At 38.6% G+C, this 26402-nt stretch overlaps 1 protein-coding gene across 4 annotated transcripts in view; it reads right to left on the reverse strand.

Annotated features, from left to right (window-relative positions):
- UMAD1 (UBAP1-MVB12-associated (UMA) domain containing 1) overlaps positions 1-26402 on the reverse strand; it is a 271483-nt gene that overhangs the window by 216801 nt on the left and 28280 nt on the right. For all 4 annotated transcript variants that reach the window (XM_079932449.1, XM_079932448.1, XM_079932451.1 and 1 more), the window contains one exon: positions 5947-6046. In XM_079932449.1, the coding sequence (XP_079788575.1) occupies positions 5947-6046 (100 nt within the window). The remainder of the gene's footprint in view (positions 1-5946; positions 6047-26402) is intronic.

Raw genomic sequence — 26402 nt, forward strand, 5'->3', positions numbered from 1 at the left:
AGTCTTTACTTAGTTGTATCATTTAGAAGTTAATAAACACACAAAAACACTTATATACACTTATTTTCCTGCAATGTATCTATTGTACATAAGAACAAAGAAAGCTATGTGAATACATGATAACCAAAACACACGTGTCAAAGTATGGGGTCATGTTAATAAAAGTATTTCATATCTACCATTTGACCTACTTGGTACTTTTCAAAATATTTTACACAGTATGCTCTGAGACTAAGCAGATACTATATATGTCAATATAGAACCATATGATAAAAAAAGCAACTTAGAACAAATCAGTTTCTAAAAAAAAAGACGTTGCCATCATGTTTTTTAAGATAATTAACTATATTCCTAATAATTTATCCTGATTTTTATCAGTCAATTCAGTTAAGGCCTTGACTGCTGAAGGATATTTTACTAATTAAACAATGTATAGTTGTCCTTAGGTTTCTGTAGTACCCCTATACTAAAATCTGCAGCAGCTCAAGTCCCTTTTATAAAACGGCATATATGTGCATGTAACCTATGCATATCATCCTGTATACTTTAAGTCATCTCTAGATTACTTATCATACCTAATACAATGTAAATGCTAGGTAAATAGTTGCTAGGCATATAGCAAATTCAAGTTTTGCTTTTTGTGGAACATTCTGGGGGTTTTTTCTTTCAATATTTTCAATCTGCAGTTCGTTGAATCCACAGATGCAGAATCTGTTGATATAGAGGGCTGACTATATACCATCTTCCAACCTCAACTTCATTAAGGAGATTAGAGTTTTATGCAATAGTTTTAAATACTTAAAATATTAAATAGTGAAAAGTTTGGGGCAGCCAAAATTAAAGCCAAACTTTATGAATAATAATACAACCAACCCTCTTTTATTAAAAAAAAAATAAAAAGCACAGCACTTTGTCTTTTAAAAATTAATGAACACAATTTAGATTTTTTTAAAAGAGCTTAAAATGTCACTAACGTCTTAAATTTTAAAATGATAATATGACCTTTTTTTTTTAAGTGATGGAGGGCTTTCCTGGTGGCACAGTGGTTAAGAATCCGCCTGCCAATGCAGGGAACACAGGTTTGAGCCCTGGGCCAGGAAGATCCCACAGGTCATGAAGCAACTAAGCCTGTGCGCATGACTACTGAACCTGTGCGCATGACTACTGAGTCTGTGCTCTAGAACCCGTGAGCCACAACTACTGAGCCCGCGCGCCACAACTACTGAAGACCGTGCACCTAGAGCCCCGTGCTCCGCAACAAGAGAAGCCACCACAATGAGAAGCCCGCGCACCGCAACGAAGAGTAGTCCCCACTCGCTGCAACTAGAGAAAGTCCACCCGCAGCAACAAAGACCGAATGCAGACAAAAAATAAATAAATTTATTTAAAAAAAAAACGATGCATAGCTTAGTGGTTAAGAGGACAGGCTCTGAAGTCAGAATGCCTGGGCTCACTCCAGATCTGCTCTATGTAAGCTAGAGGAACTAGCTCTAGCTTTTTAGTCCTCCCCTGTATGCGGAGATAACACCACCACTTCACTCACATGGTTGTTCTTAGCACATTACACACATTAACTCATTTAATCACCTCAGTAACTCTATTGGGTTGGTACTGTTATCATGCTCATTTTCTAGATAAGTTAAATGACACCCAGGAGGTTTCGTAACTTCCCCAAATGATGAAGGGTATCAGATATACCAACCCAAAATGCCACTTTGGCATAAGAATTATTTTGAGCCAAAGGCACTTGAAAAATAGCAGATGCAGGAAGGGCACTCTGACCTCCCCTTTTCTTCCTGAAAGCAGGAGATTAAAAAAAAGAAAAGAAAAGAAACCGATAGAAAATGCCAGGAAGAAAGAAACTTTCTTACCACCAGAGATGGAGAGTCAGGGGCAAGAGAACTCCACAAAATCAGAGCCTGTTAAAATAACCCTCATCTTCCTTTAGTATCCCCACATATTTTAGTTACTTTTCCACAACTGCCTCTTTGCTCAACCTGGTATATGAGAACCTAGGTTTGGCCACCTCTTTAGGTCTTCATTCTCCTGTGGGGGCCCCCATGTACATGTAAAAATCCTTATGCTTTTCTTCTGTTCATCTGTCCTATGTCTATTTAATTCTCAGGCCCAGCCAGAGATCCTAAGAGGCAAGAGGTAAAGTTTTGCCTCCCTTACAAGGGAAACTCCAGTAAATTGCAGAGCCAGGATATAAACCCAAGGGGTCTGGCTCGAGTCAGCATTCTACCTGCAACTCACTGTAGAGTCTCTGTGGTGCTCCTGAGAAAAAAAGGAGATGGTGTTACTGATGAAAACAGAGGAAGTGGGAACCCAGACATGATGCTGACTGACAGCATCAAAACTTCAAGAGAGTAACTAAGATCACAGAACAGTAGGTACACAAGGATTTTTCATGGGAAATGGTAGAGGGCAGTGGAGCTTTGCACCTGGGAAAAAATAACGCTAACCAGAGACAAGCATCAGCAGACATGGCAGCTGAAGGACCAGAAGCCTTCAGCCAACATTTGGGAGTCTGCTCTTGCTTGGATCATCTGAATGAGGGTGTTCTACCAGCGGCACCTGAAATTAAATCACAATCCTGGGACTGGGAGGTAAGTGATGCCTCACCATGATTTCCCAACCACAAGACTACGGTACAGGAGTCAACACCAATCCCGCTTAGTCGAAGATGGCCCTAGGAAAACTCCCTCAAAATACAGCATGTCAGCTTTTGGGAAAATGCACCATTATAGCTTAGATATATCAGATGGAGCAGCTGGGACATGAAAGCATATGAGAGTAATTAATTGCTAGAAATTCCCTCAAACATTAGCAAATTTGGACATTTCTGTCTTCTGAGGCTCAGTTAAAGACCACTTCTTAAACGAGTCTTTCCTAGGAAGGAAAGGTCCGTAACAGAAGCTTCACAGGCTAAGGCAGAATACCATGGAAACGGGGCCCCTGTTGGGCTAGTTATAAGACAGGCAGTGAAACATCTTCATGTTACAAGCTACCAGACATTGAGGGAGATTTTAGAGAGAGCAGCACCAGGGGTTTTTTCAGTTGTGGTTAAAAGTTGTCTCTGTAATGCTGCAAAGTGGCAGGCCACAGAGCCAGAAAGGTGAAGAAGACGTATCGAGAGTTCACGAAGCCCAGCTGTAGAAGCTGTATGTGCTCTCAGACTGTCAGTGCGCTAGACCCACAGCCTTTGAATGCCTATTTGATAACAAAGAGAATAAGGTGGATTTCTAATCATGAAACAACAGAAAAGAGCACAGTTCTCTGCACACGTGTTGAGATTACAGCGGTGTTCTAAAATGAAGAATACAGAAAAGAGTTTGGAAAACCAGGCTTTGCTGAAGCAAATTTCTGAAAGAATTTATTGTGAAACTCCTGAAGAGGCAGAAACTATACAGGAGACTAGAGACATCCCTGAAGTTTTTCTCTTAGTGGGGCTAATTTAGCAGATAAAAGGGAAGCAACGCTGGCAGCGTTTGAAACAGAAGTTGGGGTTGACAGAGCCAGTGCTGACTTAGAAGGCAAGGCACAATTTCCTGACACTGTAAGAAGGGCCAGAGAAGCAGTTGTGCCCATGGCACCCCACTTTATCCCAGTCAGGAGGCTCCCCAGAAAAACCACCAACCCTGGTCTGACTATGCCCCACTACTTTACCTCAGACGTAGGGGATCTGGTCAGAGAGAAAATAACTCTGACCACTCTAGTTACTGCCCCTGTCCCAGGCCCCAGGAAGCAGATACAGAAAAACACACAGGCCTGCCAGAATTTGACTGTGGAAAAGATGGGATATTCTACGGTAACATTCAGCCATGAGAAAAACTCCCTTCCGGTCTCCCAGAGATTAAGGCCAAGAAACAGAAGAGGGCCAGAGGGGTAAAATCCTTGCATCCTTACTGTGAGAGACCAGATCCTAAAGGGAAGGGCTCAAGAGGCAGAGACCCACCCACCCACCCTTCTGAATGTGTGGGGTCAGAGGCCGAGAGGGCCTAAGCTGAAGGTTCAGGATTACCCGTAAACCCAAGGAGCCATCTTCTACTCCTCAAGACACGCAGACCGTCTGCCAATGCCAAGGGACTCTGGGATGACTGGGCCAAGATAAAGACAGAAGAGACAGGAAACCAGAATCTGGAAAGGGAGACACCTGAGAAGCATCGCCAGAAGCAAACACTCTATGAGTTCATGCAAATCCTCTCAGAGAAGGAGCTAAAGTTGGCAGGAGGAAATCCAGAGTAGAAGAGGATGCGTTTCACAAGGGGACACTGGGCTTTGGCTCCTCCTCACCACCCTGTTGGTAGAGAACTGCTGGGAAGAACTATCTAAAGACTGCAAATCTCTTCCTTGGGGGAAAGACACAATGACATGAAGGAAATGTTATTTTTCAGAATTCCCCTTGGAAAGAGCATAGTATTTGGTTGAAAGAAATATTTTTTAAAGCCACTAAAATCTTTTTCTGTGTGTGTGTGGTACACGGGCCTCTCACTGTCGTGGCCTCTCCCGTTGCGGAGCACAGGCTCCGGACGCGCAGGCTCAGCGGCCATAACTCATGGGCCCAGCTGCTCCGTGGCGTGTGGGATCCTCCCGGACCGGGGCACGAACCCATGTCCCCTGCATCGGCAGGCGGACTCTCAACCACTGCGCCACCAGGGAAGCCCCACTAAAATTTTAATAACTAGCAGGTATTAATTTTATAATAGAATATAAACTAGTCTTAACATTTAGGAGACACTATATAACATGTTTAGATTTAAAAGTGTACTTCAACACTGTTGCTGGGAATGTAAATTGGTGTAGCCACTATGGAAAACAGTATGGAGGTTCCCCAAAAAACTAAAAATAGAACTATCATATGATCCAGCAATCCCACTCCTGGTTATATAAACAGAAAAAAATGAAAACACTAATTCAAAAAGATACATGCACCCCAAAGCTCGTAGCAGCACTGTTTAAATAGCCAAGACACAGAAACAACCCAAGTGCCCATTAACAGACGACTGGACTAAGAACATGAAGTATATATATACACACACACATATATATACATACACACACACACACACACACACACACAAAGGACTATTACTCAGCCATACAAAAGAATGAAATTCTGCTATTTGCAACATGTATGACCTGGAGAGTAAATATTATGCTCAGTGAAATAAGGCAGACAGAGAAAAACAAATACTGTACATCACTTACATGTGGAATCTAAAAAGTAATACAAATGAATGTATATGCAAAACAGAAACAGACTCACAGATACTGAAAACAAACTAGTGGTTACCAAAAATGAGAGAGAAGGGCAGAGGCAAATTAGGGGTATGGGATTAAGAGATACAAACTACTATATATAAAAAAGATAAGCAATAAGGACATACTGTACAGCACAGGGAATTATAGCCATTATCTTGTAATAACTTTGAATGGAGTATAGGCTACAAAAATATTGAATCACCATGCTGTACACCTGAAAGTTATTACAATATTGTAAATCAACTATACTTCAATAAAAGAAACAAATGTACCTCGTTCAGCAACTATTTATTGGATGCCTGATTTAATTTTTGATGCTAATTTAAGAAGCAAGGCTTGGTGCTATTTATAAAACAGAAATTGAATTTATCAAGGATTCATCAAGACTTCTGCTTTTTCATAATTAAAAAGGTTGACTAGCTTATTGGATAGAAAAAATAGGATGATTTTACAAATTGAATTTGAAGGACACATCCAAACCAACGTACTGTATAAGAAGAGTCTGACTTGATGACAATATTTTAAGTGATTGATGACCTATATTTTTATAGATTTCATATACATAAACTAACTTTGGAATTAATAGGAAAATGTTTAAAAATCAATCATATACTTTTCAAGTAATCTTTTAAAGGAAAAATAATTCATCTAATTATGATATTGTTTCCTAAAAAGACTCACCTAAAAGGACAAATCCATCTGCTTCTCTCTCTGGTACCAAGGGCTTTTTAGATTCCGGAGGCTTTCTGAAGAAGTGAAACATTGCTGCTTCCTCCGTTACCTGAAATAGAAACACTATATAATAACAAATTCAGATGAAACCATAAAACTCTTACCCTTCTTAGTAAAAAGCCAAATACAGGGACTTCCCTGGTGGTCCAGTGGTTAAGAATCCGCCCTCCAATGCAGGGGACATGGGTTCGATCCCTAGTCAGGGAACTAAGATCCCACATGCTGCAGGGCAATTAAGCCTGTACACCGCAACTACTGAGCTCACATGCTCTAGAGTCCGTGCACCAACAGCTAGAGAGCCTGCGTGCTGCAACTACTGAGCCCATGTGCTCTGGAGCCTGCGCGTCACAACTGGAGAGAACAAAGAGCCCTCGCTGCATTGAAAGATCTCACGTTGCTGCAACTGAGACTCAATGCAGCCAAATAAATTTTAAAAGCCAAATATAAAGATATCACAACAATTACTTTTAGGAATTCTATTCCCAAACTTAAGAACACAAGCCCTCTCTAGGTGTCAGAAGATAAAACCAGAAATTAAGGAGCATGGACTTCCAGTTTGAAATACTGTGTTCATCCTCTCAATTTCTGAACATGCAGGAAATAACCCAAGAAATCTCTACAAGTAAAACTAAAGTCAACAGATAACACCAGAATCTTGAAGGATCTCACTAGCCATAAATTGGACACTGGACCGAGGAAAGGGGGGAAAAAAACCAAACCCTGTCCAGGTTTCTTGTCATGCCATAACTACCTTAAGCCTCATGAAATTAAGGCCACCTGAAAAAAGAAAAGAAGGCACTACAAACACCCTCTAGAGCTGGTTATCTGATTCAGACACTCAAGGACTGTATTCATTGTAAAATTGTAGCCAAATGTAAATTCCCATCAGTGCAAATATCTGTGTTGGTGAGATTATTGTGCACTACCCCCAACACACACACACACACACACACACACACACACACACACACCCTCTCTCCTCTGTGTCCTCCCATCTTTGTACATTCAGCTTTGTACACTCAGGCAGGGCAACAACTCTTAGAAAACAACTGGGAAGGAAGTTGAAGGAAACTTGGGAGGACATGTCACGTTCTGAGTTGCTGTAAGTAAAGCAATATAAGAGACAGCAAAGAGGGCTTCCCTGGTGGCGCAGTGGTTGAGAGTCCCGATGCAGGGGACACGGGTTCGTGCCCCGGTCCAGGAAGATCCCACATGCCGCGGAGCGGCTGGGCCCGTGAGCCATGGCCGCTGAGCCTGCGCGTTCGGAGCCTGTGCTCCGCAACGGGAGAGGCCACAACGGTGAGAGGCCCGCCTACCGCAAAAAAAGACAGAGACAGCAAAGAAAAGTTCCTGGTGGCAACAAGTGCCCCACATTTCAGTTTCATATATTCCACCCACCAGAAAATCAAGCAGGGAGGATAAGTAAAGATTTTATCTGAGCAAGATGCTTCTAGAAACTGAGAATTGCACCAGGATTTGTGTAGGTCAACCTGCCCTGAGTTGTAGATCAGAGTGGATGGTAAAAGAGCCAATTTGTTGACAGAAAACACATCTAGCAGGTTTCACTTTTTAAAAGAAAAAAAAATGGAGAAGAAAAACACAAGCCATGTGAAAAAGAAAATATTTCAGTAAAGGAAAAGGAATCACCTCTGAAATCCTCAAAGGCTGAGCTTACTGGATATAGTGATGGAGCCAAAAGAAAAGTCTGGAAATAGTCTGGCACCCTCAAGAGAGTACAAGGAGACATGACCTGTATGAAACTGGTAAAAACAAAAACAAAAAAACCAAAAAAACAAGGTTAGATGGAAAAGCAAAAGGAAAAGATGAAAAGACAAGGGATGAGATGAAAAAAATAACTAAGATAAAGCGAAACCCATGCAAGAAAGAAATGAGATCAGAAAAGAACTGGTTGGTTTATAAGCAGGAATGTAAGACAATAAAGTTCAAACTCAAAGACTTAAAAGACTGGAAGAAGCAACTAACTTCTCAACCCCAAACAGTTAAAACTAAAACAGAGAAAGCCTTTGAAGGAACAACAGATGATTAAAATTCAATCTGGGTAAGGATCAAATCAAGGATATAGCCATCACACCTGATACTAAAGCCTCAGCCTGGATGAATGTGGCACTCAGTAAATTCTTAGGCTACAATGGGTCAGGAAAAAGAGACGAAGGGGATCAGTGTCCAACTGAAGCCTCGTAGAGAAAAGATACCTTCAAATAAATAAAGGGGGGGCACATTTAAGGGTGAAAGAGATGAGAAATGTAGCAAATCTAAGAGTTACAGCTAGCAAAAATTGTAGGTCTGGCTACAGATACATGAAGCTGATTATAATCAAATAGATAAGAGGCCAACAAAATTTTTGGAGAGTTGTGCTGCCAAAACAACTACAAGTCTGAATTAAAGGAGGACTTTGACTGTTGGAAGTTTACAACAATGCTGCAGACAGGAAGCTGCCAGAGAAAACTGCTCAGCCCCCAAGGAGGGTCTATTCTCCAGTGCCTACTTCAGTGGTAGCCAAGGAAGTTATTGGAAAAGGAAGACACTTTGGGTGGAGTGCCTGGAGAACACGGGACTGGGGGCGGGGCTCTCCTGAGAAGCAGAATCTGGGCATAATTAATGAACATTCTCCAATCCAAGGCGGGGATCCCCCAAAATGCCTGCTCAGTGAGATTCCAAAATTGCTACCACTCGGTGACTGCTGTGTATCTCCCATTCCTCCCCTTTCTGGATGACAGTGGTTTGGGCAGTTATTTTTCCCAGTTACCAGAGGGGACAGAAGGGACAGACTGCTGGTCTTTTTAGTTCATGAAGTCTCTACAACAAGAGGTGCCACATCTGGACCTGATGAAGACATACTGAACTTAGAGCATGATGCTATGACTGAATGGGGCCATTTGGGTTATTGCCCTTGGGGAGGGGTGAGTCACTCTGTCTACCGCAGGGAGAGAGAACTGAGTATATGGTAACCACGGAATCATTAGGGCCATTCACTGGCTCTCCACCTTATATCAGGAGACATGTAAGAACTGCAGTTTTCTACCCTCCTTGGAGGTAGGTGTGGCCATGTTGCTTGCTTGGTTCACTGTGTCACATGCCATTAGAGTGCTAGAACAAGGAGCTTTGTGGCCACAGAGAGAGGCCCTTTAAAAAGTGGCTCCTTTCTAACATATAAAAGAAAAGCCTTTAATAGGAGGACTCAAATTTCCAATACCTTTTCATGTCTGGCCACAAGACAGAAATGGAACAAACAGAAATCACAAAAGCGGTTCTGATGTCATTCTCAAGCCCCCAACGTTTAGATACGTTGTTATAAAAGCCAGACCAAACTCAGCTGTAGTGCCAGAATCCCTTTTGAATGCAAGTATTTTGTAGAGAACTTATGATTCAAATAATTAAGTGAAGCATTTAAGTTTTTCATGACCTAAAAAAAAATCAAACTTAAAGAATATACAGTCTTAAATAGGCTGCAGGTTACCAACAGTATGACTTATGTGGCAATGCATAATATTACAGTTTGTCACTTTAGAACATTATAAAATTCCAAACATATCCGAGAAGGAGAGAGAACTTAGGTTCCAAGAGTCAAGAAACATCCACGCACGGAAGAAACAGGTCAGGAATAGGAAAAAGGTAGTAGAGACAGTATAAAAGAACTCAGAATGGCAGCAAAGACTAGTTTGCTACAAACATCCATTGGTAACTGCTCTAAAATGGTTATGAAACTACCAGTCACCCTCGCACCTGTTATTCTGCCAACCTGACCATTGCCTTAACTCCTTCCTCTACAATAGTCACCTCAGATGTGTTTCCATGGGAACGCTGTGCCAATTTTACAAGTCTTGGGATTCCCTTGCACCATCTATACTGCTGCTGACATTCATGATTCATTCCACTAGGTACCTAAGTAAGTCTAACCATACATATAGCTTTACAGTAATCACTCCATGCATGAAAAGACTATGTCCTGAGACACTAAAATCTGTAATCAAATTATCTTTATACCATGATATTTTTTGTACCATTGAAAACACACACAAGGTGGCATAAAAATTTATCCCAGTGGGACTGGCAATACCATTCTAAGATCCTCCCACAGCAAGAAAGCTGCATGGTTAGGTCACCACTCCAGTATAAAAATTTATCCCAGCGGGACTGACAATACCATTCTAAGATCCTCCCACAGCAAGAAAGCTGCATGGTTAGGTCACCACTCCAGCAGCCAGATTTCCTTTCCCCACCTAAGACTAGAACTGGGAAAGAGAACGGGGGTAACTAAAACCCCACTAACATTTGCTGAGCTCCTACGATGTGTCACGCACTGTACCTAAATGCCTTATAGACTCTATCTCCTATAATCTTACAATCATCCCGCCAGGTACACATAACTATTCACAATGTGTAAGTGAAAGAATTGAAGTAAAGTCGGTTAAGTATTGATGCAAATGTATATGGCTAGTAAACAGCAGAGCTAGAATTTTAAACCAAGTCTTTTTGGTACCAAAACTGAATGCTTTACATCAACAAAGCACCAAAGACAAGGAGCCCTTAACAAGACATTTGTGTTGGACTTTAATATTTCCTAATATTAGTGAAATACATTTCATTAATTCCATTTCTGTCTTTCTAAATCCCTACTTTGCCAAGCCTTGCTCAGCTCTGTGTTCTGAAGATATTTGCTAATTCCACAATATCCACGTTCCAGACTTTCACTTACTTTATATTTATATTTTATGAGTATTTATCAAGTGCTTAGGCCAGATACTGACCAGGCACTGCAAATGTAGCACTCAACTTATATTTACGGGAACAAACAGCAACCTGAAACTACCCCATTTTGGAGGCAATCCTGAGTAAACCTAAGAGGAATTTAGGAGCTCCATCCCAAAAGTTGAGGAGGCCTGGAACAGTCCTGCTGCCCCCAGCTGAGTATATGGGAAGACATGAGCACTCATGCTTCTGACTTACATGGCCTTGACAGTGGCCTTCTTCTGCCTGGAGTTATCAAGCATGTTCCAGCCTCATTTCCTTAGGTACGATTTCAGTATGTTAAAAACTGTCTACAATAAGCAAATTTTACATTTTATAAGTGGGTGAAATATCAAAATTTATTCTTAAAAATCCATTATCAGCCAGCAACAACACTCTTGCCTGGCTAAGCTGGGACCCAACCCAAAATGCCTCCTAATCCCCAAACATGGGAATCCTGGAACTGCTTCTACATGGATGGGGGATGAAGAGTTCACTGCCCAAGACACAGATTGGGAGAAAATCCATGCAAATCACAAATCTGATACAGGACATGTGTCTAGAACATATAAAGAATTCTTAAAATTCAATCATGAGAAAACAAACCAATAAAAACTGGACAAAAGCTATTAACAGACATTTTCCTAAAGAAGATATGTGGGTCTTCCCTGCTGATCCAGTGATTAAGAGTCCACCTGCCAATGCAGGGGACATGGGTTCGATCCCTGGTCCAGGAGGATCCCACATGCTGCGGGGCAACTAAGCCTGTGCGCCACAACTACTGAGCCCATGCTCTAGAGCCTGCAAGCCACAACTACTGAGCCCACATGCTCTAGAGCCCACGTGCTTCAACTACTGAGCCCATGCACCTAGAGCCTGTGTTCTGCAACAAGAGAAGCCACCGCAGTGAGAAGCCCACGCACCGCAACGAAGAGTAGCCCCCACTTGCCACAACTAGAGAAAGCCCGCACGCAGCAACAAAGACCCAGTGCAGCCAAAGCAAAAAAAAAAGATATGTGAATGGCAAAGAGCCACATGAAAGGATGCTCAACATTAGTCAATAGGCAAATGCAAATTAAAATCTCAATGAGATAACACTATATACCTATTAAAATATTAACAATTTAAAAGGCTTGCCATGCCAACTGTTGACAAAAATGTGGAGCAACTGGAACTCTTATACACTGTGGTAGGTGTAATAATATAGTACTGTGGCAGTTTCTTAAAAATGTAAACATACACCTACCATATGACCCAGACCTCCTCCTTCTAAGTATTTACCTAAGAGAAATGAAAGCATATGTCCACACTTGTACACAAACGTTATACAGCTTTTTTGGTAATAGCCCCAAACTGGAAAAAATCCAAATGTCCAACAACAGATAAAAAGGATAAACAAACTGTAGCATATTCATAATACTATTCAGAAATAAGGCATGAAGGCCTAAGATATGCTATGACATGCATGAATCTCAAAAAAATCAAGCTAAGTGAAAGAAGCCAGACCACAAAACACTTCTAGGAAATGCAAACTAATGTATAGTGACAGAAAGCAGATCAGTGGTTGCCTGGGGAATGGGAGGTTCAGGGAGGGAGGAATTACCAAGGATCACAAGCAAACTTTTGAGGGTGATAAATATATTCATGATCTTGATTGCAGTGATGGTTTCAGGGTATATAAACATGTCAAAACTCATCGAATTGTACACTTTCAACATGTACAATTCACCATATGTTGATAATACCCCAATAAAGCTATTTTAAAAATTCATTATTAGCATGATATTCTAGATGTTATGTAAATGTTGTAGTTCACAATTATTCGTAAAATTGTCTCAAGTCTCTTAAATGACTTTGTGTGTGTTACAAATGCAGTCTTGTATACAAAGCAAGATACTTCTTTCTCTATGCGTTCACACAAAACTGAAAAATAAAAGGACAGTGTCTTCACTTTTAATGGCACGCAGACTGCATACAGAAAGCGACCCTGATCGCTATACAGCACAGATCCTACTGCTCTGAAGGAGGGCAGCACAAGTGATATATTTATTTTTTCCTATTATTCTAAGACTTACCTTTTAAGTGATATTACCCATGACAAAAGGATTAAGGTAACCTGGTTTTCTCAATTTGATCACCTTCTTTCAATTTCAACAGACTATTTGACAATACAAATATGTCAAATAGACTGAAATGTATATGTGGGACTGATAAACAGCAGCTACTTAACTATATAAGAAAAAATATACATACACACATTTTTTCTTCACATTGTGTCAAAATCCAATAAATATGTAAATTCCATACTGCTGAAAAACTAAAATCCTGAACCATGTTTAATCCTCCTCTTCTTCTGTGTGGTGGGTTGTGAATTGCATGGTTAGACAAAAGGAATACAAATTTAGGTAACAAGTTTCCTAATTTCTTCCGAGAGATACCAAAAAAGACAATGGTCCCATACTTTTGATAGTTTTAATCTTGAAAGACAAGATTATATTACCCAAAACAGCATTAAACGGTACAAAACATTCCAGAAGGCTCAATGAGAATGAGAAGAGCCCTGTTACACTTCACAAACAGGTAGCCTTGAGTTTAACTTCATCTGATGGGCACAGATATAAACCGAGAAGGAAGGCCTCTCCTATAAGAAGGATCACCAGGAACAATGAACAGAGAGTGTTTAGGAGACAGCAGAGAGCGTAACCTCACTAGAAGCGTGGAGGTAAGCAACAGAAATGAAGAATACAAAAGAAGAGACAAATTATTAAAAGGGCTACTAAGTCAAGAAAATGTTAGAATATCCAGAGTGGCTTACCGGGATTCATTTAGTATTATTTTCTAGTCTAGGATCTTGAGGAAAGTAGTGTTTCAGAAAGATTAAATTTAAGACAATAGGCTAGACAACGTGGTTGGACCGAGTGATTATCATACTAAGTGAAGTAAGCCAGAGAGAGAAAGACAAATATCATATGATATTGCTTACATGTAGAATCCAGAAAAAAAATGATAAAAATGAACTTATATACAAAACAGAAAGAGACCCACAGACATAGGAAACAAACTTATGGTTTCCAAGGGGGAAAGGAGGGAAGGGATGGATAAATTAGGAGTTTGAGATTAACATATATACCCTACTGTATATAAAATAGATAACCAACAAGGACCTACTGTATAGCACAGGGAACTATACTCAATATCTTGTAATAACCTATAATAGAAAAAAATATCAAAAAGAAAAAATATATATACATTATATATGTGTATATATATATATATATGTATAATTGAATCACCATGCTGTATACCTCAAACTAACATGACACTGTAAACCAACTATATTTCAATAAAATAAAATGCTGGAGAGACTGATTGAGAGAGTGGAGCCATGAAGTCAGAACGTTGTAGCAAAAGGGACTGGACTATGGTGGGAGAAGTTTGAATGAAAAAGAAGGGGTGTACAGAAATGTGAAACAGGACCTAGTGACTTCCAACTCTACAAAATACTGATGGAAAGGAATTACTAAAAGACGACTGAAGTTTCAAGCCTGAGGGAGTAAAGAAAGTGATATTAAGAATAAGAAAAGGAAAGTTGGAAAAGGAAATTTAAGAGAAGAAAAAAATTAACTCCACTTCAGACAAGTTTACATGTAGGGAAACAATGACTGGTCCAAATGGAAATATGTGAAATGCAGTTGGAAAAATAGGACCTAGTGCTCCAATGAAAGGAATAAGTTGGAATTTGGGAGCTGTTAGCATGTAAGTGGTAGCTGAAATTATAAACATCAGTGGTATTTCAAACTGAAAATATAGAAGTTCAGGGACTGAGATCCTGATCTCTAACATCTCAAATTATAATATGAAAATACACCCCTTTAGTTATCACCAAACGGATGTGTATACCCCCATTTCTTCAAATTTTTCAAAAACATACTTGGCTGTCGTACCAGGACTAAAATGTTAACTCGACTATATTGTTTCACATTTCAAAACTGCAGAAACAACTGACCTCTTCAGTATAATCCAGGGGGGTAAATTCAAATGCCAGGCAGATAACTAAGAGTGAAACCAGCCGAGTCTGAGACAGGAGTGAAGGAAAGTGCAGGCTTGGTCTAAAGATGGCACCTCTAGGGAGGGGGGAGATGCCCAGCGAGCCACGAGGAGGAGCCCTTCACCAAAACAAGGCTTCTGAGGAACCAGTGAAAGAGCTTTGAAAGGTTTTGAGCTGGGAAAGCCTGGAATCAGATTTGCATTTGCTGTTATGGCCAAAGTAAAAAAAAAAAATAACCATCACTAAAAAAATTAGGACAAGGCTGAGGCTACGGTTAGGGCATCTTCCCACTGACTCCTGGCCACCACCCAAGATGGTCCCAACGCATCTAGGAGCCTCTGGGGAATGTAAATTGAAGATGTAAGGCTGCCTCTGTCTGAAGGTCCCTCCCTTTGATGCCTGTGTGTGGGACCATGGGCCTTGGACTCAGAACTCCTGCTCTCACTGTCACCCAGGCCTCTTGGAGAACATTTTAGCTGAAGTATGTGTTTTATACTATTTCATCCTTTCTAGTACTTTTTCCAACTTATTTGCTTTTTCAAAATGAAACTAGCAGGCTTTCTAATTATAAAGGTAATTTCTATTTTCTATGTGCAAATAAGTTTTGTACATTCTTAGGAAAAAAATATGGAGAAATATACACCAAACCTAATAGTTGTTCTTACCAGGAAGCATGACTAGTTTATATTTAATTTATGTTTCTTTTGTAGTATTTGCTTTTTTCTAAATCAAATATCATATATTGTTTTACAATAAAAAATATTTAAAAATTTTTTAATGACGTATACTTGATTTACAATCAAGAAAACTGTATGTTCCTGTGTGCTGTGTTACTTTCAGGTGTATAGCAAAGTGATTCAGTTTATATATATATTATTTTCAGAATCTTTTCCATTATTGAATATAGTTCCCTGTGCTATACAGTAGGTCCTTATTGCCATCTATTTTACATATAGTAGTGTGTATCTGTTAATCTCAAACTCCTAATTTATCCCTCCCCTACCCCCTTCGGTAACCATGACTGTTTCCTGTGTCTGTGAGTCTGTTTCTGTTTGGTAAATAAGTTCATTTGTATCATTTTTTTAGATTTCACAAGTAAGTAATATTATATGATATTTGGCTTTCTCTTTCTGACTTACTTCTTTTAGTATGATAATCTCCAAGTCCATCCATGTTGCTGCAAATGGCATTATTTTATTCTTTTTTATGGCTGAGTAATACTCCATTGTACCACAACTTCTTTATCCATTCACTTAGGTTGCTTCCATGTCTTGGCTATTATAAATTGTGCTGCTATGAACATTGGGGTACATGTATCTTTTTTAATTAGAGTTTTCACCTTTTCTGGATATATGCCCAGGACTGAGATTGCTAGATCAGATGGTAACTCTACAAAAATAAAGATTTAAAAAAAATTTTTTTTTAAGTAACTTTGGCAGCTCCAACCACTGTTCCATGAAGGGATGTGGGCCCAGTGTCACCAAGTCTCATTTTTCAAGACAAACTAGAAATCCAACTATTATGTAAAAACCTAGTTTTTAGATGATAGCAACAAATTCAAAAAGTTTTTAAAATACTCTGCAGACTGAATAAATCCTCTTCAAACTGGATTTGGCCTTCAGGTGTCAAAGTTTTAGACCTAGTTTAATAGCCTAAATCTAATCAGAATAAGGAAAAACTGTAAAAGACTTCGGAATTTAGTGGCTATTACGGCTAGCACGTCTGTCCTGGTTATCTCCACCTCTGTTTATCTGACTCGGTTATGTTACAGCTCTGTAGAGACAGTTGATAACTTGCAGAAAATTGATAGGCATACAAATAATCCCTATCCACAGGATGCAATAACGCTACCCTAGGGACAGTGACCAGTTTTGCAATAATTAATAAATTCAACATTCCCTTATTTGACTGTATTGTGTGGTGATACTTTGAGTTTTCTTTTGAACCAGTTGTAATATACTACTAATTTCTTCCTTAACTGATGAATTAATAAGTCTCTGACAGATTTTTATTTGTATGAAGGAGATGATTTTGTCCTCTTTTAAAGTGTATCCATTACCTTCAGAGTACCAATTAGGATTACCCAAATATTCTCCCTCTGTTTTTCCATTCATCTGGGTTTTTTATCTTTGAAAGTTTGTGATATTGGTGTCATGGGTGAGAGGTACAGGCATCTAAGAGGATAAGCAAGAGAGGAGCCAGGAAAGACATTTCAACTGATGTCGCAGATGAGCTCCCAGAACAGTTGGAAGGCCAATAAATTAATGCATTAATAGAAATTTTATTTCCGTCTGTCTGATTTTTGCTCAGAATCCTACCCACCCTCGCCAAAAAAAAAAAACCACTCAGGAAAGAAAATAAAAACAAACTGAATCTTGGATCTACAGCTGTTTTCCAAACTGTAGGTCTCAACCCTTTACTGGAAATAAACTCAATTTAGTGAATCATGACCAGATCTTTGAATAGAATGAAATAGGGGGGGAAAAAGAGGAAGAGAAAAAAGAAAGGAGAAGCAAAACGTTTATCAGAGAGTGTCACATGTGGTAAGTAATGTTTATGAACTTTGGCTTGTGGGTGCATGTACTAGGTCCTGACATGAAATGTCACGTTTCATGTTTAGGTTGGAGACAAAAAAGTTTCAAAGACACTAATCCTACTTTGGTGCTCACACACTCCCTAAAAGAATTTTGTAAGATCATGTGCTCTCTTATACATTTTAAGTTGACATCTAAACCTTTACACTGAAAATTATAGAGAATGTAGTTTCTAGCATATTATATTTATATGTTGAAATAAAACAACTGTATCATTCTTTTAAATTTATCTCATGTAATCTAAACACCACAGCATTTTAATATCCACCATCAGCCATTTTAAAATATATAAGCAAGTTCCTTCTTTTCTAACAGCAGGAAATTTGACATTGTTCTATTTTCTCCTTGAACTCATATTTCCATTTCATTTCCACTGATCTGGGGTAGCTCAGAGATGCCCTCAGAACACTAGTGCAGCTTTTACAACAAACCCAGATGAATACAAAGCAATGGTGACAATCTCATTTTTAAGAGAGTCTGTCTTCTAAGTTATCACTCCTAACCTTTTCACTTGTCACCTAACTGGAAAGTGGTATCATGAACACATATAACAGGTGTTAAAAATTGAAGGTACATGATTTAATAAAACTCACTTCCCTATATGACTATATAGTTGCTTTTAGCAAACTGAGACATTAAACATGTATTATTTTCAGCCAAAACAGAACATCTAAAATACTTAGAAAGTCGGAAGACCTCAAGCTACAAATTGATGATTATAAAGCATAGGCAAGGGAGGGTTCTAGAAGAGTGCAGAGGAGCTCTGAAGAACTTCACAGTATAGATTTCAACAGGGGTGAAGCTGGGATTTTTTTCCTTGAATTTATAGTTTTTTACTTTTTTTTTTCTATTCTTACAGTTTAAATCCTTTTCTTATTTTAGTTTATATTAAATTAAAGGCAGGAAAAGCTTTTCAGAAATGGGACACGTAGGATTCAAACATGAAATCCTTAAATATAATACAGGAAATCCTAGGTTAAAAGAGTACTGAAGGCAATGGGGGGAGGGGGTTGTAGTTTATCGCCTCAACTTGATGACTTTTAACACTTGGCTTTATTTGCCATGGACAGCAACACCGGGTTGCATTTGATAATCTCAACAGCCAGCTACTCCTCATTCCCATGCAAGATACCTACAACCAGGAACCGTTTGCAATCTTAGTTGTCACCATAATAATAAAATCCTGCTATCATGGAAGCATTACATGATCTGGAATTACTAATTTTCTCTAGCAGAATAGTTTTTCAAGCACATGATAAAGTTATTTTGAAAAGTCACAAGTTGGCCTAAGAAAATTTTAGAACAGAACCTTCTTTCTTCTCAGATCCCTTTTTCATCACTGAAAATTGACAGTCTCACTAAGGTAAAAGAGACCCCAGACAATTTTACTCTCCCCTCCATTTCTCTGTAAATTATCACCCCTCAAAGTCTCTATCAGAATCATGGGAAGTTTTGTGTAGTTTTGCTGCTGTTGTTGGATTTGGGGGTTTTGTTTTCCTTTTAATTAACTACCCTATTATTTTCAGAATCAAGAATGGTAGCCTGGCAATGATAAAGACTGACTGCTTTTTTCCACTACTGTCTCTTACTCATAAAATGAAAAATAGGATAGCATAAAAAAGTCTCCACTGATTCTACTAATTTAGGGGAGAGGAAATCACCTATTACATTAGACCAGAGTTTCTCAACCTCTTCACTCTTAGCATTTTGGACCAGATAATTCTTTGTTGTAAACTACTCCTCTGTAGATAGGTGCAATCACCTAGTATGTGATGCATTCTAGTCAGAAGCCATCTTAATTAAGAGGTTTTATTAAAACAAACAAAAACTTCCCTCTTTTTAATGCAGGACGTGCAAAAACCATTCTTTTTTTTCTAAAGAAGGATGTTAAATAGTGTGAAGAGATATAAGCTTAGAAGATAAAGTTGCTGCCTTTGAGAGCTTATAACAAACCACGCTTATAAGTTATACCATTTTGGTCTCATTCATTGACGAAGAATGTAATTTAAAGGCTTTAGTGTTATCCCGACTCCTCTAAATTAATGACACAATTAGATATTTTTATGTTTTAGAAAAGTTAAAAGTATAATTCTACGTAACTGTCACACAAAAAAATTTGATTTTGGCTTAAATAACACTGATACCTACCAATAAAATACTAGTTTCTAACCACTGTGTTCAATGTTGTAAATCTAAAATGAAAACACACCCTGAAAAAGACCCCAGACAACTCTAACAAAAGCATCTCTTCACATGAAACAAATACCTTAGGTGATTTACTTAAATAGGTGATTTATTTAATAAAGTCGTAAGGAAGAACGAAGTAGACCAATTGTGAGATCACCCCTCTTTACAACTCTCTATAGCACAGAGAAACGGAGAATTTAAAAAAATAAAATAAAGCATTATTCAGTGTGGGTCTTTAAATATCTCTATTTGCTCACTGAAATACATCTAACACACAACAGGAACCATTACATACATCTTCCAAAAAAACTCACTCCTCAATTGCCCATTAAAAATCTACATCATTCGACTTCCAGTACAAACTAACTGCATCATCAAAAGTATTTCCTTCCTAAATAAAAACAAACTTCTAAAATTCAGTCGTTTGTTCATTTGCTCACTTTTTAATTCATTCAACCAACATGTTTTGAAGGCCAAATACTAGCCAGGCACAGTTCTAGGCCCTAGAGAACAACATCAAACAAGGCAGTTTCTCCAAATTCAAGGAACTATCTAATCTATTTGCTGCCTTTTGGCCTGCCTCTCTACCACCTCTCACAAGGCCAGTGGGCACAAAGCATGGTGCCGAGTCCTGTGTAAAAACAGCACGGGCCAAGCAAGCGGCTAGCAAGTTGTTAACAGTCTACTCAAATATTGTTACCTGTCTGAAGACTTGCTTCAGACTCCTGAGTAAATAAGAAAGCTGACTGTTTCACCTCCTCCCAATTTTTCATCAAAATGCACATAAAGAAACATAAGAAAAAAATTGGCAATAACTATCAACCATATGCCAAAGTCTGAGTCAAATGTCCATGAACTCCACAATCAGTGGGGATTGACCAAGAAGTACAACTGACCAAGAGTTCATTACTGTGCTCTCTGCCACATGCTACATCTTCTGAAATCCTATCCAAGGATGAATGAATGAATAAGCAAATAGACAAGCAAACTATTACAACAGGAGAGTGAACCACGAAGATGGAGAAAGTATTTCATCCATCCCCATTGCCTGAACTTAATTCTAAAACACAGCTGTATCTACCAGAAAAAAATAGGCTACCAGACATCCCACTGCATGGGAATTCTTTCTAAAGTCTGGCAAAATTGGATTCCCTCCCTTGACCCTCCCCTTCTCCTGGGAGATCTTCTACTTCCATTCAAATATGATAGTTTTGGCCTTGGCAAGCAACAGGGAAAAATAAGGAGGGAAATGGTTTATAACTGCCCAAGGAAGACTTTGTAAAACAGGGTCCCAGACAGAAAAAGCTCCATGAGCAGAACACAGGAAAAGAGATCTACTTTCATGTTTGAAGAATTACAAACTGCTCCTAATTCTCTAATTCATTCAGAGATCTCAATGGTCTGAGCCACGGAAGACTCAATCTCGGCCTGGCAGACCCACACATGATGAGTTTCTGTTAGCCACTGTGAACTGAACAAGCCAAGGAACGTGTGCAACCACCTGTCTTCCAGGACTAGACACAGACACAAGAAGCTGCCTGCAATAGAAAGTTCAGTGAGGAAGACGAAAGTAACCCGCTCCCCCAGTCTCTGCTTCAATGTATAAACATAAGGAATGGAAAATACAGACTGAAAGATCAAGAGGAAAAATATCTCCCTGACGATAATTTTCCACAAGAAACTGTTGAACAGTATAGACAACATCTTGGTAACACTCAAATGGTTGTAAGAGGACACAGTCTCTTCCATCCAGGCTGCTGAGCAGAGCTGGGCAAAACATACCATCACCCAGATGCTTCAGGATTCTCACTCTCAGACAAGCCCACACACTTCCTTCCTTCTGGGGAAGCACCCTGGGGTTTTCTTCCACCTTTACTAACATCGTTCATCATCACTAAGATGTCCAGCAGATACTTTAGGACAATTTGCTCACGCTACTAACAGTTATAACTTACAATTTATTATTTAAGTACTTAGTGTAACCAGGCACTGTGCTCAGGGATTTACATATGCAAATCTTATTTAATGCTTAAAATAACCCCATGAAGCTTTATTATCTCCCATGTTTATACAGAAACTGAAGCTCTGACAGGATAATTTTTCCAAAAGTCACCTAAGTATCAAGATTTAATCTAGGTCTATATCCTTCACCCTGTGCTGTAGTGCTTCAGTGTCCAAGGCTGAGTCATCTTCCCAGCACACATGTCCTACTCTACTCTCTATCTCAGAAAAAAGCATGGTGGTCCAAACAGCTGCTAGAGACAGAACCGTAAGTGTTACCTTAATTTCACCCTCTCCCTTTCATCCACTCTCCCCCACCCACTAAGTCCTGCAACCCCATGATATCTCATGAAACTTTTGGTTTCTCTCTATTCCTACTGCCCCTACTTGGGTTCAGCTCACCAACATCTCCAGTTTGATTACTGCAAGCCCCTTGGGTGTCTCTCCAACATAGTGGACCCCGCTATGTTCCCAACATCTTTGTACCCAATCCTCCCCAAGTCCCCTTCTACACCATAGTTGTTTGGAAGATGTATGGCCAAGTGACTAGAGCTGGCAAATTAGATTCTCCCAAGAGCCGTTCACAAAGTTTGGGGTAACCATGCAGATCTATGTAAACAGTGAAGCAACAATTGCTCGGCTGAAGAGAAAGTGGTCTCAAAAGAGACAGAGAAATCAGCTCGGTGCTTTGTGACCGCCTGGAGGGGTGGGATAGGGAGGGTGGGAGGGAGGGAGACGCAAGCGGGAAGAGATATGGGAATATATGTATATATATAACTGATTCATTTTGTTGTGAAGCTGAAACTAACATACCATTGTAAAGCAATTATACTCCAATAAAGATGTTAAAAAAATAAATAAATAAATAAATAAAATAATAATAAAAAAAAAGAGACAGAAGACAGTCTGGATTCTGAAAGCTTTCCTCTTCATGGCTTCAGTGCCTTATAAGGCTAATAAACCTTAGGCTAGTCAAGCTAACCCAAAATAGTTCTAATCAGTTTCCTTTTGACCTAAAAGTAAACTGGCTAGAAGGTGGAGACAATCCAAATGTACCCAAAATAACGAGTGGATAAACAAAATATGGTATTTACTACATACAATGGACTATTATTCAGCATTAAAAGGAATGAAACTCTGATACATGCTACAACATAGAAAAACCTTGAAGACATTATGATAAGTGAAATAAGCCAGACAGAAAAGGACAAATATTGTATGATTCTACTTATATGAGGTACCTAGAGTAGTCAAATTCATAGACTGTATAATGGGCAGAGAGTTTTAGTATGGGATGATGACAAAGTTTGGGAGATGGATGACAGCAATGGTTGTACAATAATGTGAATGCACCTGATGCCACTGAGCCATCCAATTAAAAATGGTTAAGATGGCAATTTTTATGTACATTTTACCACAATCAATCAATCAAAAAAAAAAGTTAAAGCTTGTTTAAAAAGGTCATGTTACTTGTACCAAAAGCACCTTGATCAGGATATTCCTAGACATTCATCATCATGAAACCAGAATACTCAACCTAAAATGTCAAATTGATCACTCCCTTTCCAGCGCTCTCCTCCAGCATCACTATTAAGCTCAACTCCTTGGCATGGCATATAAGGAAGACATTCCAAATTCTGGTCTCTACTTAGCTTCATCCTTAATTCTCGCCACTCCCCAGTTCCCTACTATACCTTCACCAAGACCTTGTTATCCTCAACAACTAACAGAATCCCCACATTGGCTATCTAAAAGAGTACTTGTGGTAATGTCTTAAATATAAATATGTATTTTTAATGTATGGCTAACCCAATAAAAGAATAAAGAAAATCTATAGAAGCCAGAAAAGAATCTATAAATCCACAAAGGTATATGCAAATACTAGAGTCAACATTTTCCCTGTGGCCACTTTTGATTTCTAATGACTAAAAGCCTGAGTTTTAATTATCCATGTCCCACAGGGAACAAGGACAAAGTCTGTGGCTAAACATCTTTGGAAGAAGGAAACAAAGATCTTCTCTGGAGTAAAATACCCTCAAACTAAACCTCAAAAAAATCAACAAAAAAGTTCCAAGAAACATGAATTCTTAATCAAAAAATACTGTACAAATAAAGAAATAAGCCACAGTAAGCAAGAGTCAACAGAATCAAAAAACTCTACAGAATCAGACCCATCAAGACTGTGGGTATCAAAACTAGACCATAAACAGACTTACTTTATATTCTGTAATATATGGAGAAATAAAGGGAGACCTAAGACTATGACAAAAGAGTATCAGTAAAAACTACTAAGATTTGTAAAAAGAACTAAACAGAACTTCTAGAAACAAATAAAAACTAGTATTGAAATTAAAGCAAATGACTCACAACTGCATAAAGAATTAGTAAACTGGAAAATTAGAAAAAATTATCCAGAATTCAGCACAAAGAATCAAAACCACTGAATTCTAAAACAGAGATCAAGAGCACATGAGGTCCTTCCTACTTCTAATCAGAGTTTCAGAAGGAGTTAGAGAATAGGAGAGAAGCAATATTCAAAGAGATAATGGTTGAAAATGTCCAAGTGCTGATAAAGACAAGATCATCGGATTCACAAAGCACAACATATTCAGCAGAAAACTAAATAAAAGAACTCCTCATCAGGATACATTATACAGTAAAACTGCAGAATACCAAAAACAAACTGAAGATCAAGCAGATAGAGACATGAAAGAACAAAATCACAATTTAAAAGAAAAGCAAATATTATAAGAGTAAAATAATATCAGAGTAGTCTTGAGAGAAATTAATTGTCCATTTAGAATTCTATGTAGATAGATAATAAACCTATCTTTTGAAAACAAGAATGAAATAACCATATTCAGAAAAACACAAACTGATGGAATGTACTGCCAACAATTCTCACTGAAAGAACTTCCGAAGAAGGTACCTCAAAAAAAAAAGGGGGGAGCAAACAACAGAAAAAAAGTTGAGATGTAAAAATAAATAGTAAGTAAAAAATAAATAAATAAATAAATAGTAAGTGAAGAAAATGATACATATATGAATAATTCTAAGCAAATATTAACTGTATAAGATAATAATAATGCCTAATTTGTGGAGTTAAAAGGAATCAAGATAGAACTAAAACTCTAGACAACAGCATACAATTGGAAAAAGGTCAGTGGAGTTGTAGGTTCTTGTCTTGACACAGAGTAAAGTAACTTTAGACTTTAATGTGTTTGTTAAAGCGTGACCACAAAATATTTTATTAAAGAATATGTAACATTCAAACTAATACAGAGGAATAAAGTGGAATTACGGGAAAAAAATAAAAAGTCAATTCAAAAGAAGGCAAGAGAGGAGAAAAAAATAAACAACAACAAAAAAAAGCAGAACACACAGGAAGCACAAAATGACTGTTAAAATGAATCCAAAAATATCAGGAGCCACAATCGATGTAAATGGACGAAAGATAGAAAAACTAAACCTCTAGCTATAGGCACCATTTACACAAGAGAAACACCTAAAACATAAGGACCCAGAAAAGTTGAAAGTTATCAGGCCAACGCAGACACAAATACCACAGGGTCACACAGTATAAATATCAAATAAGGTGTACTGGCAATAACATAACAAGCACAGAAGTGGCAAAGCACTCATGACCCACCACACACTAGTGTTCCCAGAAAAAAAGAATCCAGCTTCCACATAACCATTCCAGACTTCACATTATACTGCAAAGCTATTGTAATCAAAATGGTGTGGTACTAGCACAAAAACAGACATAAAGATCAATGGAAGAGAATAGAGAGCCCAGAAATAAACCCACACACCTACAGGCAATTAATCTTCAACAAAGGAGGCAAGAATATACAATGAAGAAAAGAAATTCTCTTCAACAAGTGGTGTTGGGAAAGCTGAACAGCTACAAGTAAGTCAATGAAATCAGAACACTCCCTCACACCACATACAAAAATAAACTCAAAATGTTTTAAAGACCTTAATATAAGACATGGCACCATAAAACTCCTAGAAGAGAACATAGGCAAAACATTCTCTCATATAAAATGTAGCAGTACTTTCGTAGATCAGTCTCCCAAGGCAAAAGAAATAAAAGCAAAAATAAACAAAGGGGAACCTAATCAAACTTAAACGCTTTGGCATAGCAAAGGAAACCATAAACAAAACAAAAATATAACCTATGGAATGGGAGAAGATATTTGCAAATGATGTGACTGACAAGGGGTTAATATCCAAAATATACAAACAGCTCATATAACTCAACACTGAAAAAACAAACATCCCAATCAATAAATTGGCAGAAGACCTAAATAGATATTTTTCTAAAGAAGACATACAGATGGCAAACAGGCACGTGAAAAGATGCTCAAAATAGCTAATTATTAGGGAAATGAAATTCAAAACCACAATGAGGTATCACCTCACACCTGTCAGAATGGCCATCATCAAAAAGTCTACAAATAATAAATGCTGTGGAGGGTGTGGAGAAAAGGGAACCCTCCTACACTGTTGGTGGGAATGTAAATTGGTGCAGCCACTATGAAAAACAGTACAGAGGTTCCTTAAAATACTAAATTAGACTACCATATGATCCAGCAATCCCACTCCTGAGCATATATCCAGAAAAGATGAAAACTCTAATTAGAAAAGATACATGCACCCCAATGTTCATAGCAACACTATTTACAATAGCGAAGACATAGAAACAACCCAAATGCCCATCAACAGATGACTGGCTTAAAAAGAGGTGGTATGGGGTTTCCCTGGTGGCACAGTCTTTAAGAATCCGCCTGCCAATGCAGGGGACACGGGTTTGAGCCCTG

The sequence above is a fragment of the Stenella coeruleoalba genome (assembly GCF_951394435.1).
Source record: "Stenella coeruleoalba genome assembly, chromosome: 9".
NCBI lineage: Eukaryota > Metazoa > Chordata > Mammalia > Artiodactyla > Delphinidae > Stenella > Stenella coeruleoalba.